At 33.0% G+C, this 19,105-nt stretch overlaps 2 protein-coding genes across 2 annotated transcripts in view; one reads left to right on the forward strand and one right to left on the reverse strand.

The window, feature by feature from the left end:
* Positions 1-17,114, reverse strand: part of LOC123007572 (protein timeless homolog) — a 48,908-nt gene extending 31,794 nt beyond the window's left edge. The window contains exons 1-9 of the mRNA XM_044402950.1: positions 16,562-17,114; positions 15,932-16,112; positions 11,678-11,812; positions 11,356-11,615; positions 10,498-10,875; positions 7,569-7,981; positions 7,113-7,272; positions 6,938-7,018; positions 5,170-5,267 (exon numbers count right to left, since the gene is read on the reverse strand). Coding sequence (XP_044258885.1) covers positions 5,170-5,267; positions 6,938-7,018; positions 7,113-7,272; positions 7,569-7,981; positions 10,498-10,875; positions 11,356-11,615; positions 11,678-11,812; positions 15,932-16,112; positions 16,562-16,815 — 1,960 coding nt within the window. The 5' untranslated portion in view covers positions 16,816-17,114. The remainder of the gene's footprint in view (positions 1-5,169; positions 5,268-6,937; positions 7,019-7,112; positions 7,273-7,568; positions 7,982-10,497; positions 10,876-11,355; positions 11,616-11,677; positions 11,813-15,931; positions 16,113-16,561) is intronic.
* Positions 362-2,692, forward strand: LOC123007573 (vasorin). The gene has a single exon (XM_044402951.1). The coding sequence runs from the start codon at positions 421-423 to the stop codon at positions 2,329-2,331; it is 1,911 nt and encodes a 636-aa protein (XP_044258886.1). The 5' UTR covers positions 362-420; the 3' UTR covers positions 2,332-2,692.
* Positions 17,115-19,105: the final 1,991 nt, after the last annotated feature.

Here is a 19,105-nt window from a genome sequence, read left to right on the forward strand (position 1 = left end):
AAAAAAAGCGCTCGTAGAATTAGTAAAACTTTTGTCGTTATGTAATATTTGGTTACAAATTGTTGTACACGTAACGTGAGGTTTCGTATTACTAACTGACCATTTTTTCTTTCAAAGCCGTTCTTGTAATCCAATAACCCTCGAAGTGTTACACAAGCACATCCATCCTTCTGGCTATAAAACTTTTAATTTTTCCATCGTCCTAATCGAATCACCCCCTCCTCTCGCAACTTCCATCAGTGCATAAGTCCAGTTTATTTATCCCCTGTAAGAAAATATCAGTGAAGCCGATGCACGGCGCGCGCGTCGTCACTGGGTCGAACGTCGAGACGCCTCCAGTAGTCAGCTCGCTCCCACCGCATCCAGCAGTCTTGCGCCAGATGCCGGCCGGTCCACCAACGGGCATGTGACCGCAAAGAAATGACGCACTTGGTGCTAGTTCTTGTGCTTGTTGCCGTGGTACGGACGGGTGCGTGTCCCGTCATGTGCACGTGTTCCCGACACCTCACCGTTCGCTGCACCCAACAAGTGACCGTTGAAATTTTCACAAATCTCACCAACCTCCAAGAGTTGGTAATCGAAAACAGCGACCTCGGGGATTTATCCAATGTGTCGGTCGACGATCTAGAGTTACAGTCGATGCGACTGTCGCAAAATCGTATTGTGTCTCTTCCAGAGTTAAATGTCACGAATTTGAAACACTTGGACTTGTCAGAGAATTTGATCGAGACACTCGGAGTGGAGTTTAGGACATTACGGAGTCTCGAGATACTCAATTTGAGTGCAAACTTTTTAACAGTGATTGATTCGGACAGTTTTAGTGGACTTGAATCCTTAAAGTGTTTAGATTTGTCTCGCAATAACTTAACAAGGCTCGATGACGCATTATTTGAACCGTTACAAGCGTTGCAATATCTCAATCTAAGCTCCAACCAATTGAAAATTCTTAATGAACGATGTTTTATCAGTTTAGTGAAACTCCAACAACTTGATGTTTCTTTTAATCGCTTGATTCGAGTCGAATTGGGGAGTTTACAATTACCAAGTTTGGCAAGACTTCTCTTAGCTGGAAACTCGAAATTAGGGGCTTCGAAAGAACCAATGCTTGTGGGGACCGGTCAAAAACTTCAAACTGTTGATGCTTCAAACATCGGGCTTGAGCAAGTACCCCCAGCTTTGACTCATTCGATTAGAACCCTTCGCTTGGTTGGTAATAATATAAAAACAGTCCGATGTGGTGACCTCGACTCTTATCCCCTGTTACAATTACTTGATTTTGATTCGAATGGATTAGAAATGATCGAAGATGATGCTTTGGGACGACTTGACTCCCTCACGATTCTCTACTTGACTAATAATAACATGAGCGAAATCCCGAAAAGTCTCTCGGAGAAGCTCAAAGTCCTTCATTTGGAACACAATCAAATCCAACAAGTGCGTACTACAGACCTCCAAGGTTTGACCTCTCTCGAAGTCCTTCTCCTCAACGACAATAAAATCCGTTTGATCGAAGCGGAAGCCTTCAACCAGTTGACGTCTCTTGTCACTCTTGATATCTCTCGTAACCCTATTAAAATCCTCCAAGCCGGTTGTTTGTCCGGTTCGATGGCCCTCCAAGTCCTCCGTTTATCCAACATCGATGTCGATTCACCACCAAAAGAAGTTTCTTTTCCCTTATCATCAACCGAACACCTGATCACACTCGATCTGTCCGGGAGCCCGGGCCTTGCTCGCCAATTACTAGTCGATACTGCAGCCCTAGCCGCCTCGCGACAATTACAAGAGCTTGACTTGTCTTTCACCGACCTTGAATTTATCCGATCTGACTTGCTCCACTTTTTACCCCAGTTGAGAATCTTCCACATCGACGGTAACCGAATCAATTGCACCCAACTCGAATGGTTGGCGGCTTGGATGCGGCGACAAGACGAGCCCGAATACAAAAGAGTGGCCTGTGTGAGCCCCCCAGAACTCTGGGGGACACTCCTCATCGACCTCCAACCGATTGAAGCGACTCCAAGTCGACCCACCACCACTCAAGCTCCCACGACGCAAATGGAGGACTACATCGATATCGAGTCGTTTCTCCACGAAAACAAATCAGAGAATTTCCCGATAACAAACTCCTCTCATGGAGAAATGTCTATGTTTAGTGCTGGGGCGGAAGAGAGATTCCATCCGGGCCTAGTCCTCGCCGCAGCAATGCTAGGGATAGTCCTAGTACTAGTTTTACTCGGGATCAGATTTGCCAAGCGAAAGAGAGACGCATTGATGCTCAGACAGGAGGATCTGGAAGTCAGCTCGCTGCCAGGAGTGACAGAACTATGGTGACATTTGAGACAAGTCGACGAAGAGAGAACAATGCTCTATGAAACTAACTTAACTTAAGCGATTGTAAGTGCTTGTGATAAAAGTGAATTATACTTTTGTATGACTGAGCCATTTTTTTACTTGAGAATTGTAAGATAGAAAATATTTTAGATGAGATTCAAACGGGACGATATTACTGTGTCTGACGATAATTGTGTGATATTTTAGGTGATTTTTAATGAGCTACTCGGGTGTGTTTTGCGTTTCTTCCGATCTTAATGTTCTGATTATCGGTTTTGCTACACATTGTACATACCTGTCATGTTTATATTTCAGTGCCATTTGTTCTGTGTATTGTGATAGTCCCATAAATTTAATGAAAAATATAGACGTATTTAAAGTAAAAAGTTTTATTATTTCTTCGAAATTGGGCCAAAAATTCTTTTGATCAACAGCAAATCTTATTAGAACGAATAAATCAATTGTTCAACAATAAAAGTGGGTTTTAATTATTTTTCGAAAGTTAAGAGAATAGCAATACATACTGACAACAGACACTATTTCGAAAGTTCATTTTGCGTTATGTTTTATATTATTTTTTATGCCTTTTCTTTAACGATAAGATGCAAAGTTGGAGATACGCTATATCTCAAAACTTTATCAATAATTTGATAATGAGTTATCCAAATAGAGTAAGAGACCTAATAAGAGTCAGAGAAGGCCCCACACAATATTAGGTTTTTATAGAAACGGCAAAAATTTATAACTTCTCAGAAGTTACCTCTTTTATTCATTTTTCATGTTAATTGTTTTTTTTTTCATTTTTTTATTAATTATTTTCTAATATCCACTTCAATAGTTGAGCAATTCACAAAGACGTGACAAAAAGACTTTTCTATCATAACTCAGCAGTTCTTAAGTTTGTTTCCTGAAATAAACGCATGCGTATGTTATACAGGAATTTTTCTTTGTAGCCTTCCATCAAATTCCTCAAAAATAAAGGTTTTTCATAAATATAAAAAGTTTATTTGAAATTAATTAAAATTGTTTTGTAAGTGTCATAATTATACTCATAATACAACATTGTAATTTAATATCAAATTTTAATTACTCCTGGTGTGGTTTGGTTTAGTTTAGTTTATTTACGCCAACATTTATTATTTGCTACATATGGAGCGCATTTATGCACAAAAAGTGAAAAATTAAATTTTTTCTCATAGTACGAAGCAGATTTTTTTAATCTTCTGTTGTTTAATAGAGAATGGAACATAAAAATTCAACTTGATATATCTTTATTAAGTACAAATAGCTTATTTTTTTATGTTTCGACTTAAATAATATAAACTCAAAAATATGTCTAAAAAAATTAGTTCTAGAAAAAAAAACATACTTTTTTAATTACGAGTATTAATTATTATACTGCTCCCTCTGACCAAAATTTCTGCAACCCCCCTAAAAATTTTATGAACGAATGTTCTGTACAGTAACTTCTAGGTACTTTTAGACCGTTACAATTGCATGATCATATTTTAACATTTCTAAAAAATGCGATGAAATTAAAAGTTTACGAATATTTCTTTAATACTTATGTGATACTTTATGTGAGGTTTCATTAAGAATAAATTTTTTCGAAAATTTCTTTTGTCTGAGTTCTGCAAAATTTTGTATTCTTTTAAATGGCAACCCACAATAAAACCAGTTTTTACAAAATCTATGATCTAAGAATTACACCTATCTACACTGTATTCAATTTTTATCGAACAAAATTTTATGTTGCCATTAAAAAAAAATCGCATAACTCGAAAGCAAAACAAAATTCCATTCTTAAAACACAATCACTTTTTTTGAAGCACTTTAATTTTTATTAATTATTATATTCTGAAAACAAATGATTAAAAAAAGCCTCCTTATTCACTTTGTACACGGTGTTCCATATTTCTAGTTGAAAGAAAATAAAAATTTGATGCTGTGATATTGATTAAAATTTTTAGCGTATGGCAGAGGCCGTAAAAACTAATTTTGAAAAAAAATAAGTTGTTAACGCATAAAATAGCAATCACAAACATTAAAAAAAAATACTTGTACAAAGTACTCTGGCGACTCAAATTTAAACAATTTAATAATAATACTTAATTATATCAATTTTTGTTTTTATTCAACCTGCAAAAATCTCATATCTTTCGCTCGACTCAGCTCACGTCGTACTTGTAAAATGGAAACCTATCTCCTGTCATTGTTTTCGGCGGTCGCCTCAGGTTTTCAATTTCCTCTAATCACCGTAACTACTCCTCTGTGTACACTAGCGTAAGAAAAATTGAATAGCCCGCAGCAGTCTTGGAGTAATTCTTCGATCATCCTCGGGATTGTCCCTTTGCACGTACTTTTTCCCGAAATTCGATTTGGAACTGTATCAAAAATCCGGATGCATATAGCGTGCAGTGGCGCACGTCGGAATCAATCGACTACGAGACACCAAAATTGAATAGACGCCTCTGGCAAACCGCGGTGTAGATGACGGGCTTACCCCTTGTACTTTATTATCGGTGTGCTGATCTAATAACACGTCATTTTGCAGCCCTAGGCCCGACGCGAGACACAAACATGCAAAACATACGCCAAGTTTAATGCTAAAAAAGAAAGGATTCCTCCCGAGATGCACGTTTCACGACTTTGAACCAATTAGAAAAAAAGGCCAAATCCCGTTGTTGTTTCGTAACGAATGAGGAAAAGATTATAAAATCATAAACCGAGACGATGGACGTAAAATTTCAGCAGATAAAAATTTCACGATCGTTTTACAAGCTGATAATAAACAATAAGAAACGGTTTTATGTTTGGTATATATAAAAAACGACTTACCACCTAAATCCGCGAAGAAAATGTCGCGGAGTGCCAAGAATTCCTCCTCGGGTGCCATATTGTTACTCCCAAAGCAATTATTTTCAGGCCACACTTCTCTGCAAAACAACCACACTGGGTTATAAAACAATCGATTATGTTTTGTTTAGACTGTATTTTATTAACGTTATCAACCCAACACATTTACAATTATTATTCACCAATTTATAATTCGCTAATAACAAAACGAAATCAAAATTGAAAAACTGAAAAATGTAATAGGATTAAATTTTCTGGCTGTTTAATGTTGTACCTATATTTCTATTTAGTACGAATACTCGAAAGTGTCATAACGTGTGATTAAAAAGTAAAAAAAAATTGTACGTAAAAAGCAAAATTCATTATTTACACAAAAACAACAAAAAAATAGTAAACAAAATAATACAGAGTAATAAAAATATAAAACAAATATTAACAATCATGCTAAAACAATGAATAAAGCAAAAAAGTCTCTAAAATACGTTTCAACCATAATTCTACAAAAATGTTAAGGTCTTAGATTTTTAAGACTGAAGAAACTTTAGAATATGGAATTCTAAAAAACTAGCAAATTTTAGATAAAAATGTAAAATTGAAATAGTAGACAAAATAAAAATTTAAATAGAATAAATGAGAAAAAAAGTAGTAAAACCAAAAACAGATTAAGATGTCAGCAAACCTGTGAAATTAATACAATGATTATTAGTAGGTAGAATAAAAATCCAAGAAAATAGAAAAGATACAACTATTAAATGCAAAAAACCTTGGTTCTCTTTAGTTAATTTTATGTTTTAAGTTAATTTTAGCCTAATTCACATATTGTGAATAAATAGACCATTCTTCAAAAAATGCAGTTAATTAAGTTTCAACTTAAAAATACTAAAATCTCATAAAAATCAACTTTTAGATTTAAAAGCTGCAGCTTTAAAAAATAAAAATAAATCAACCTGAGTAAAAACAGTAAATTTTCTGCTAAAAGATAAACAGATGTCTTCATGAACAAAGAACTAAGATCTAATTATTTACAAAAAGTTTTTCCTAATAATTTTTTACTTTTTTAGTGTCCACTGTTTCAGTCCAATTCAACAGTTTAGTTTAAATTTTGAACACATTTTAAATAAAAACAAATTTATCAAAAAATCTTTTAAAATCCGAGTTTTAAGTTTTGAAGCCAGAGCTTAGAGACCATAGACCAACCTGACTGAAGACAGCCTACGTAAAAAAGATATTTTGCTTAATTTTCTTGCTATAAGATAAAGAAATTTACTTGAAAAAAAACTAAAATCTTTTACTGACACTTTTTGTTTTTTTAGTGTCCCTTGTTTCAGTCCAATTGAACAAAATGTGCTGTTTGGTTTAAATTCTTGTACTTTTAATTGCTCTTGAATAAAAAACCAACAAATTCTGCGCTTATCGCTTCCACTTGTGGAATCCGGTGGCATAAATTATGTGACAATAATCATAATATAGAAGCTTTTAGAACAAGCCGGAGAACCATTTTAATCTCTCCACAGTGGAAAAGTTGAGTAAATGACAACCAACTCGTAAAATTTATCCCGAAACTTCCAAAGTCCTTAATAAGTAAAACAAGCTTATGCAGTGCAAATGTAACCCAACCGCCGCGTCCTGATATTATAGTAATTAGATGTTTAAGCGTGAAGTTAAACTTAAATGCCGTATGTTTGCGCAGGTTAATTAGTTTGAAGTTGGGTAAAAGTCGATTTTTCCCCTATATAGCATCGATACATACCTGGCAGCCCGCAAAAGACTGATTGCATTTTCGTATTCGCCATTTCGTAACTTCCTTTGGACGTTTTTCATAGCTTCGGCTCTGAGGAAATAAAAAATAAACGGATTTATGACTTCACCTTTTTGAATAATTAAATTCGAAACAGTAAAATGTAAAATTCGAGTTTATTACGTACTTTTGTTCGTCTATGGGAACGTCAGAGGCGGCATCAAATGGAACGACGTCTGTAGAAAAGTCCGCATTTCCTTCGAGAACGGTGGACAGCTGCGGGGCGGCTTCATCCCACCGTCTTTCTAAATTTACATCTGGCTGTGGCACGCCATCATCCTGACTCGCTATAAAATTACAAATTAACTCAAGTCACTCGCTTCTGTTGTTACAACATCGTCTCAACTTCAATTATTTATTTGTCTTGTTCAAGAGGACGACTTTTACAAAAGCAAACATGAATGAGTAATAATCTGCGAGCAAATATTGGAAGAAAGACACTGGAGTCGACTACAGATCAAAAATGTGCAACTTTCGCTGTATCAACACGAAAAAATCGCATTTTTAAAGCGTCGCAAGATTAATGGCCATCGCAAACACATTACTTACCGACGCAACAATGGAAAATCTGTTATACACTTACCTTTTTTCTTCCTCCCCTTCTTTTTCACTTTTTTCTGTACGACAACCGCTCCGTTCGAGCCGCAAAAACTCTCCAACAACTTAATGAAAACATGTTGGGTCTCCATAAGATCCTTCAGATACGCGTTCGACATTTTCAATTCGTCGTAGGTGATTAATAAAGTTATCACGAATTCGCGATATTCCACTATATAAAATATGTTGCTTTTTATCACACGAGTCGAGTCGCGGACTGTCTCATCAGGGGATTTATCCATGGCACAAAGTGTTAGAAACAATTCTCTGTAGGCGAGAAGGGCGAGGTGGAGGCGTCTGGACCACAGCAAGAGGTTTTTCTTATCAGAGTGGATCATGTCGAAGTATTTTTCCATCAGTTGTTGCACGTAGCGGAAGGTCTGCACCGCCATTGTCTCGCTAAGTAATAAACAGATCAAAAATAAAACAAAAATACGTCAACTACAAAGACACAACGGTTTCATGAAACTACAGAACAGTACACCTGTAAAATGAAAAAAAAAAAATAAAAATAGAAACCGAATTAATAGACGTAACTTAATAGTTCAGACAACAAACAAGTTGTATAACGCATTGTTCAGAACAGGATTTTTAACTTTAGCGCCGTATTTGAGTTAGTCAAAAAGAAAACATAAATAAAAAACAGTAAAAAACTTGAGATTTAAAGGCAACAACACATTTTTCAATTTTTACCAGTGAATATCTCAAAAACTATTTCAGATACAAAAAAATTAAACAATTGTCTTGTAGGAAATTTTATAAGCTTTTATTTAGTACATAATCATTTTTGTAACTCGCACTGTTTTCGAGATAATAAAATGTGTCAGAACTCGCGTCCCAAAAAACAAATTTCAAGTAAGATAAGATATACACAAGGAACATGAAAAAAATGTTTAAAAAATTCAATCTGTCAAACATTTTTGACATTTATATTTTGATATTTCACATTTTTTTAATCTTATTTAATAATACTGATGATCTTGTATATGTTTTTTTAGAATTACTAAGTAAAAGTACAAAAAAATTTGCCAATAAAAGCCACAAATAACATTAAACAGAGTTATAATTTTAAGATACTGCTTCCTTGCTTCCTTGTTTGACTTTTTTTTAACATTTGACAATTTTCATGTCTATTTAATGTTACTGATGATCTTGTATACAGGGTGAATATAAAGTATGGAAACATGCGGGTTTTTTTGCCTCCAGAAAATAATGATTAATAAAATTAAAGTAATATAAAAAATGTGATTGTATTTTGAGAACGAAATTTTGTTTTTTGAGTTTGCAATTATGAAAAAAAATTGTTTTCAAAAAATTAAATATAAAGTAGATAGTTATATTCCTTAGATCATACACCTCCTAAGAAAAATAATTTTATTGTGGGTTGCTATTAAAAAAAAATTGTACAACTTAAAAACAAAAAAAAATCGAAAAAAAATTATTTTTGATAAAACATCACATTTCTATAGTGCTTTACCATTCATCAATTAGTTTATCCAAAATATAATTAGTTTAAGCAAAAAACGTTTAGTTTCATACTTTTTATTCACCTAGTATGTTTTTTTTTATAATTATTCAGTACAAGTACATCCAAAATTTTCTGTCAATAACAGTTACAAATAACGTTAAACAGAGTTACAATTTAGGATACAACTCCTTTGCTTCCTCTTCTAATAGCCTGTAGTAAGAAACCTTGGAAAATAATTTTTCCAACAGATGAAAATTTCAACTCACATAAATTTTTATCCATAGAATTTTGGTACAAGTACCTTACCTTACATGACATTTTTCTATGAGACGCGAATTCTGAAACAGACTGTATTTGTGCCTCTACGACTAGAAGAACCATAGATTAGAAAAATTAAAGAAAAGCTAAATTAAAGAGAAAATTAAACAAAATAAAAAATAAAGTAAACACCTCACAACTGATTTCTTTGACATTCCAATGAACTGTTTAAACCTTAAATGATAAATTTGAGAAAACATAACACTTCAAAAAACAAATTAGAAATTACTATAAGGCTACAATTCTATAAAATTAAAAAAATCTAAAAATAAAAAAAATGAACATACAAAAACATTAATACAGAATAAAAATTAAAAAAACTAAAATAACTGTAGAACTACAAGCTACAGAAACATAAAAGAATAAGATTAATAAAAAACTGTATAGGTTTACTAAGAAACCAAAACATATAGCGAAAATTTCGGAAATTATAGAAATCTAAATTTATGATTCTAAAAAAAATCAATTAAAAAAATTAAAAATGTAGACGTTTTACGTAAAGAAAGTTGTAAAGTAACCAAATAGACATTGAAAGATCAAAACGAAAGGAAACAGATCATGTAGAAAAAAAATCCAATACAAATATTAAGCAAGAAATTGTAAAGCTAATGAAGTCTCAAAACAGTATAAATAAAAATAAAAAAATAGTAAAGATAAATAATTTAAAAGTAAAAACAGAATAACATTTAAAAATAAACAAAAAAAAATTATTTCTTTAACTTAATTTCCATGAAACTGATGAGATCTAGGATGGAGGCATAGAACTTGATAAAATTAGAAATGTGAAGAAGAAAAACAAAACTAAGAAAAAACTAAAGTTTAACAAATCTACAGAAGTGTGAATCCACAGAACAAAAAAACTAATTAAGTAAAATAGAACCGAAATATTTGGAGTTTTGTGTAGCATGTGTGTTGTTTTGTGGAAAATGTGTCGTAAATTTTCATGTAAAATGAAAAACGGGCAAAGTGTCGCCCAAGCGTAGTTCGTGTGAAGTGTTCGAAATGGCAACAAAACTGATTTGTGTAAATTAAACAAATTGAGTAATTCAGCGTCTGGCAAAAAGTGTAGCAACCGTTTAACTCTCTGTAACCGTTGGTAAAGTGGATTAAAACATGCAAAAGGACTTACCTAACTAATTTAACTTCAAACTTATAACATCTATTAAATTCCATGAAAAACCTAAGGGCCCATAAATAATAGGATTCATCGTGTGCTTGTGCCCTAGCTCGGACTAAATTATCCTTAACGTGATACATCAGCGTGTTGTAAGCCCCATTTAAAAATTCAACACAAAACTCTTTCAGAAATAATCTAATGCTGAAAGCCGAACGCCGTTCAAACGTGCTACTCTGCACCGGCATGCGATTTTTTGGTGTTTTGGGCTTCTTTTTGTCCGCGTCGAAATTCAAAGCTTCGAGTTTATTTAACGGCTTGTGATAAATAAGTTCGTTGTCGCTAATTGATTTCATTGATTTTAGGACGTATGTGCCGCCGAATCTCGAATGCCTGCAAGCGGTTGCAAAAATCAACAAACATCACAAACACACGCGATTCTGCATCCAGAATCAATATGCGGAAAAACAATACACAATTGCGCTATATTTAACGATAGCTTTATTAATTATTATTCTATTTTAATGCATGATACATTTGCAAATTACCGACACACTTTATATTTCACAACGAATGCGGTTGGTTGTTTAATTAATGCCACGCTTATTATAACTGACAGTCAAATTCAAGCTCCAATAACCACCCATTTGAGCAAATACAAGCATTTTGCTAAAAAACAAACAACAAATACGGAAGCGGCCACTCAAAAAAACTGGGTTCAAGCCCGGGTCCCGCTATTTTTTTCAAATAATCATTTTTTCAATGAATAGAATAATAACTAAACACTATTAACAATCACAAAAGTAACAATTTCAACAGAACAAAAGTGAAAAATTGCTAAAATGTTATCGCAAGATTAGTTGGGTCTCTTACCTTGCTCCGTTGTACAATTTGGTTTTTTGGTGCTTTTGCTTGGTCTCGCGATGTCTTATCGCGAGTAGTTCAGCTTCATCTCTCATTTTTTCCGTCTCGCTCCGTTGGAGAGCAGCCCTCGCCAATTCCGCCGCTTTCTGTTCTCTTAACATAAACGACAATATTTCTAAAGTGTGCATGTAATAAGCTTTCTCGTTCGTGGAACTTGTTATGAACAAAATTATATCCAACATTCCGGATTGATGTAACGCCCACAACACCTACATGAATTTTCTACGCTCGTTTCACTCGAAAAAATTAAAATAAGAACGAGAAAAAATACCTGGTCGTGGATGCTAGCGTCGTTATCGGGGCGTTTTTCGGTGCTTGGGTCGGGGGGGACGTATAATATATTTCGAATCAGGATGAGGATCCTCTCTATTATCAAGCTGTTTTCGTCCCCGCGTTCCGTATAACTCTGCAATAAAAAACACGAGGATTTTTTCAATGTAATTAATGACGAATTTCGAAGTTTAAAAAAACGAAAATGGTCATTATTTACAGCAAAAATAGTGAGTGTTCAAACAGTGTTGAAACAAGGGCCATTCATTATTTATTTTTAATTTATTCGGCGAAATCCGTACTATATGCTCCAATAAACTACCTCCGTTTTTGGAGATCATTAACTTCATTTGGGGCTTCACATTTAGGGTAACATAATAACGAGAGATAATTATAGACCGATTTCTTTTATTTGTAAAGTTTCTCGCCTTGACAACACACACTTCTAAATAAATATTGATTAAACGTCACAACAATTAAAGAAAGTTCTTGTTTAGAAAAAAGCATTCCTCCAAACCATAAAAATGTATATTCTAATAAATATAAGTAACAATTAATTAAAAAAAAAAAAAACAAAGAGTGATCCGCATCTGACAAAAAAAAAGAAAATAAAACACTATTGTATTCTATTTCCACATTGAGAAAGTAACAACCGCGTTTTTTGGGGTGAAATAAGGTAAATGTGAGAGATGTCGACCGATTAACTTAATTCTCGTTTTTAAAAAATATAGAAAATACCAGTGGTCAACCACACAAAAACAACACAAAGAGAATCTATCGGGAAAAATGTTGAGCACCATATTTAAATACTTTGAATTTAATATTTAAATCTTATTGTCGACTACTGTCGACATATGATTTCTGTGTAAAAGAAGAATCTGTGTTACAACTGAACCCTACTGTAAAATTTAGAGCCAAGAAGCTCCGCTATATCATACAGAAAAAGCTTGTGAAAAGTGACAGAGCTGTAGAGCTAAAAAACGGCTAAACGTAAAGACCCTAGAACCCAAAAGGCTACGAAATTACAAAACAATAGAAATGTAACATTAGAAAAAAAACAACTTTACAAAATACATAAATAGATGCAAAAAGGAAAGCAAACTGAACAAAGATAAAAAAGTAAATAAAAAATAAAAAAGTCCAAGTTCAAAAATAAACTAGCATTATTTTTTTTATCACTTAAATTGAAGTTAACTGATCAATGTAAAAATTAAAAGCAAAAGAAAACATAAATAAAAAACAAAGTTACTCGGTTTGAGAAAAATAATTTGGAGAGCTATAAAAATGCAAAAAAAAATAGTAGGTATACAACAACCGAAATAGGAAATATGTATTTCATTACCCCTATGGTCCAGGTTATCTGACCGAAAGGTGCCCCCTTGAGGTTAAATGGAGCCCAATAATACATATAATGATTTTCCTACCGAGGTTTATTGTTAATTTATTCACAATTACAGACAAATTAAACTAAACTAAAAAACAAAAATAAAAAATATGAGATCTAAAATCAAAAACTTGTAGTAGTAGAGCAACTAAAATTTAAAAAAAATACAATAAAACAAACAAAAATCATAAGTATATTATTCAACAAGTGAGAAAATTGGTCATATCGAAAGATAATCAAATAAGCCGAAGGTGAGTGGAGTAATTTAGCTGAGTGGAAATGAGCATTTCTCACGAGTTTGATACTATATTTCTTCTAATCTTAAATAATGACTGTGTTCATTTTTCTTTTTATTATTATGATCTAATGTTTTCCAAATTGTGTGGAGAAAATTAAATTGAGAAAGTTATTCAGTTTTCAACAGTAAAAAAAATTCAAATGTGTGGAGAAAAGTAGGTAAAAATTCTTGAACATGATCATAAAAAATGATAAACAATAACTGTTATACTAAAGTAATTATAAAAAACTGTAAATCTACAGGATGATTCTTAAATAGACTGACAAAATTTTATCCTTGGTAGTATAAAATAAGAACATGCTGGAAAAAATATTTAAAAAATTCTTGTTTAAACGTTCCTCAAATAAAATTTATTAAAGTTATTTTCGAAGTAAAACGTACGCCACTGATGTGTTCGCACAGATAGTGGAAACAATGGTATTAACGTACTTGATCATTGCAACAATTCATAAACGCCGTAAGTGGCACGGATCAAGGGGGTTTTGCCCCTAAAAGGTATAAACGTAAAAATGGTACAGTTTGTTTCCATTTATCCTTAGGAAGTGATAAAATTTTGTCAGTCTATTTAAGAATCACGCTGTATAATGCCCGGTTTCTAGAACGATTTAGCATTAGATACGTTTTATCGGTTCGATAGTTACTAAGGCAGCACTGATCTGATTGGTGTTTCTATAGCAATTACGGAACCGATAAAATTTATGTAACGATAAATCGATTCAGAAACCGACCCTAGAACTGACAAACCAATTAATATTAAAAAAGTTTAAAAACATAACTAATTGTATAAAATTTTAAAAAATTAGATAAGATATCAAGAACATAGAAAAGCAGTGTAAAAAAATTTAAAAAGCCATTATAAACTATAAGCAAAGTGGGAAAGATTAATAAAAACATTGCGATTAAAATATACTAATCAATATACAGGCTGATTTTTAAATAAACCGACAAAATTCTGTCACAGCTTCCCCGGGATAAATGGAGACAATCTGTACCCTTTTTACATTTATATCTTTTAAGGGCAGAACCCCCTTGATCCGTTTATGTTATTTATGTTACGGCGTTTATGTATTGTTGCAATGATTAAATACATTTTCATTTTCATTTTCATCAAATTAATACCATGGTTTCCACTACCTGTGCTAGTATTTACAAACACATTAGTGGCGTACGCTTTACCTCGAAAATAACTTTAATGAATTTTATTTCGAGAACGGTTAAACAAAGAGTTTTTTTTATTATTTTTTTCGGATTGTTCACATTTGATACTACCAAGGATAAAATTTTGTCCTTCTATTTAAGAATCATCCTGTATATTTGTTACTAATACTTACTTATGTGTCCAGAAAGTATACAATTATTTTAATCTCTAAAATGTAGATAATGACAAAAAGAAGCCGATTTTAAGAAAAAAATTTAAGATTTTTTTTATTTTATTTTCCAGGGAATAAAAAGTCACTTTAGTCCCTATTGGAAAAAAATTATTACTCCACTTATAAGCAGATAATTATAGGCCGACTTTTTTGTTAAATTACTCGCTTTGACATGTCACACATCTGAAAAAAAAATAATATTGATCAAACGTCCCGATAATTGATAAAGTTCTTGCTTTGAAATTTGCGGCAACTTTCCCGAAAAACCACTCCTTTCAAAGTGAATTAATTAAAATTTCAGAAGGGAATAACATGATTAAATTCCTAATTAAAATCTGTAGAGCACAACAAGTTGCTTAACAATTTGTGTGAGTGAAAAACTCGAACGTCCGACTCAATTATTCGAAACAAATGGAGCTGGATAGCACGTATTAAAAATCGTTTTCTGACGAGATCCGCGCAAAACATTAAAGTCACCCAAAGTTTACGTTGAAACGGCATAAAACAGAAACATTAGCAATAACGGCGTCTGTTCAAAACATGCGAGAACTCAAAATGCCTCCAGTCGTTTCACTAAATTACCCTAAGCCCGTTTTCGATGTACGAAGTGTAATTCTAACAAAAAAGCCATATCTCAAAAGGCGTTTCTACAGTCATTACTTCCACTTAGAGTTGCACTCGAAATGACCCAATTATTACACACACAAATCATCGGGTAATTTCGCGAAGAAGTCGTATGTAAAGCCAACTGTGGCTCAGTCTAAGACAGTACAATCTTGTGTAAACTGCCAATATTACTTACTAACTAATTGGACGCCGGTTGGAAAACTCCTCGCATATTTCAGAACTGTTTCGCCAACTTTAAATTAAGAGTTAGACTTAGGTAAAATCATTAAATATTAAATGAGTGATTTACAAACGATAAAGTGTTGGCTTTATTTTCAAACAGCAAAAGTTTCTCTTTAACATCAGTTCGCCGGCTCAACAGTTTTAATTAAAACCAGTACACGACCAAAAATCTTTACAATTATTAAATTCAAACTTATTAAAGAGCTGAAAATTGCTACTCTCACTGCGGTAATAAAAGCGATAAAAACCTTCCTTTTTCTAAAATCCCACTAATGAGACGTCTCTCAAATCCTTTTTTCAAACAAAAACTAATTTTAATTAAAGTTTCAAAACTTCTCGCTTGCGAATACTTACAGTTTCTAAAATTTTACTCAATCTCGTACTCAGAACGGCCCAAAAGGTTTCATCTGCGAACGTCTGCTTGTAGCTTTTTAAATGATCTTCTATCTGCAAGTAGTGGTTTCGCGTTATTTTGTCTGTGGGGACCTCCTCGTTCCACAACATTAAAGCAGGAGTTGTTAAATTCACTAAAAGTCTGAAATAAAATAAAAATCTATAATAATAAATCCCGCATTCAGCAATTTAATGTTTCCATTAAATAAGACCCAAATATCGCAATATTTATGTCCCAATTCAGCTATTATTGTAACTCTCTGCTTTCATAATTTCCTACTTTATTATCTCCAATTCACAATTAACATAAATTGGCGCCGAAATACCGTCGTAATTAGCCCTAATTTTAATTAACTCAAACATAAAACTGTTTGCATAACGCAACATAAAAAACAATATTTTTTTTATTCACATACAGAGTGTAACAATTAAAGTTATTTTAGTTCGACAAAGTCAGATTATGTTAATAGTGTCACCATTTTTAATCGTTCTTTTTCAAAAAAGAATACATGTATAACTGGTTGCATAAAACACCGTAAAAACATTTTTTGTAATTTTAAATACAAGAGGTAACAGTTATAGTCATTTTACCTTAACAAAACGTCGAATAAGTCAGTCTCCTCCCAATAGCTCTTCAAAAGGGGCACCAAATCGTTCTGCAAGACCTTAATTTCGCCAAGTTGTCTGCGTATATCATGGCTTTCATCATCCCGTCTCAAGTATCGAATTAAATCTTTTACAGTCTCAAGAGTATTAGAATCTGCATAATACTTATTAGATTTAGCATCGTAATAACCCAAAGCACTGCAAGTAGCGGCCAATTCGGCCGATAAAAGCGATGACATCGTTGAATCACTAAATAACACCAAAAGCGGGTTTTATACCACACTGTCACATAAATTAACTTAAAATACACACAAACTTTTAATAAGAATTTATATTAATGTGGGAAAGTTATAAACACAAGTTGTGATTTATTAGTTTCAAACTTTAATTAATTAGTGATTGTACCACTTGTAATATCAGTTCACGGACAAGGAACACCACAAACCATGATATTTCATGGCTTTAACACTGATTAAAATTACGACGTATTTTAGTAAAATAAACATAATTAAGCAACTCGTAAATAAAAAGTAAGGTTAGGAAAAAAGGCGCCAAAAAATAAGTGGGAGCTGTCATTCTGCGTAAACGCACGAAGAGGTACGTGAAAAACCGAAATAAGCTTATATATACAGGGTTGCCTATATAATTTTAAAAATCTTGATTTTAACTTGGAAATCTTCCTTCGATCACTTCCAGGCGAATTATATTTAAATTCGTCAAAATGGAAATTAAACTTCCCGCATCACTTCCGCCAGTTGGAAAATTAGCGATATCGACAGGTGAAATAAGCTGTTTCGTAAATGGGCAATATCCCATTCAATTTATCATGAATGTGGTTAGCAAAGTTACCAAATCAGGGTCTCATAGGAGTTCTAAATTTGCGGAAATGGAAACGCGACAAAAATTTCCCCCTCAACATTTAGTTTTAAATTTTGAGTGGAGTTCCGCATTTCTTCAACTCGGGGAATACATCAATGCAACAAATATTCGAAGTCATCTAAATTTATGGCATATCATTCTCTATCCATCAGGATTAGACCGGTGCGGAAATGATTATAGGTAGCAAACCCTTCGTAATAACGAAAATTGACTCGAACATCGTAAGTTAGCACTGAAACAGGCCGGCTCTTGGAATGTGTCTAGGGACGGAAATGCTAAGACTGCAGCATCCATCTAGCTAAGTGACAACATTTACTTGGGGTTCAAGCGGAAATGTTCGCCCGATCGGGGGCTGCGCATCGTCCTAATTGCGAGACCGCTTTTTAATTCAATTGCGAGATGTAGAATCAATTGTTGGTTCGAAAATAAACTCGATAATAGAAAGAGAAGAGTTTTCAATTGTTCGATATCCTCCAATTTTTAAAAATTACTACAATTCTTCTTTACTAAAACTACAGGGTGATTCAAATAAGATAATGAGCCCGACGTTCTGGCGATGCAACCCAAAAAACAAATTTCATTTACGTCTTGATCTAATTTTAATTCCTATTAGCATTTACAATCTAAGTTATCTTATGTTACTCTGACAGTGCTTTGACAAGCATTTTATGATTTATAAAAAAAAACTGTTTGCCTACCTTTAATGTTTCATTCTTTGTACATTTTGTATTGGGTTTACACCGAAAAGACTTCTCTAATTTCATCATCATTCCGCGAGAACTGAATGGTCGTCAATGTCACTTGAGTGACATTAAATTGTAAAGTATGCTTTAGGACTGTTAACCTTATTTTTAGCTACTGTCAATCATAGTTGACAAGTTGTATGTACATATTTTTGATAGGAAAATATAACAGCTGTCATTAATTTTAAATTGTCATTTATTTTAACGTTAAAGCTTGAATTACATTGAAGTGTCAAAAAAGTGACGACCAAAGTATTTTGTCTCCAACTGTACTAATAATGGTTCTCTGCGTTGATGTCAAAGTGACATAAGATGATAACTTGGATTCAACTTGCAAATCCTAATTTAAATTGGATCGAAGACGTAAATGAAATTTGTATTTTGGGTTGCATCGCCAGATCGTCAGGCTCATTATCTTATCTGAATCGCCCTGTATAATAGGTAGGTAGTAGACGTCTAAATGCATCTTTAATTTAATGGTTGATTTATACAAAAAATGTCATTAATGTCATTCAAAACAAATTTAATCACAGCAGTAATGACAAGTCTTTAATTTTGCTACCCTATGTTAATTATGTTGTTGGTTTTAATTATTTTTTACTACCTGGGGTACACATTTATTTGAAAAAATAATTTTTAGGGAAGATTAATGAGGTTAGGTTCGCATGGTTGCCACCCTAAAATGATCCCTTTCAACGACTATGATATGTAATATGAAAACGAGTGTAGTTACATTGGGAAATGTTAGTTTAAATGAACCTGTCACTAAGGAAACTAGTACAGAAGGGCTTTGAAATAAAACACTCCCTAATTAACTTGCTTTGCTTTTATTTATTGTCCATTATTTTATTTACATTCTGTTACACATAAAAGCATGGATAATTTTGTTAACTGTGATGCTATGCTA

Source organism: Tribolium madens, unplaced genomic scaffold (genome assembly GCF_015345945.1).
Source record: "Tribolium madens isolate multiple individuals breed KSU strain unplaced genomic scaffold, Tmad_KSU_1.1 Scaffold_3;HRSCAF=73;Tcas5.2_LG2, whole genome shotgun sequence".
Lineage (NCBI taxonomy): Eukaryota > Metazoa > Arthropoda > Insecta > Coleoptera > Tenebrionidae > Tribolium > Tribolium madens.

Excerpts from the sequence above, each read along its gene's own strand:
- LOC123007573 (XM_044402951.1), top strand. The coding sequence starts at position 421 with ATGACGCACTTGGTGCTAGTTCTTGTGCTTGTTGCCGTGGTACGGACG.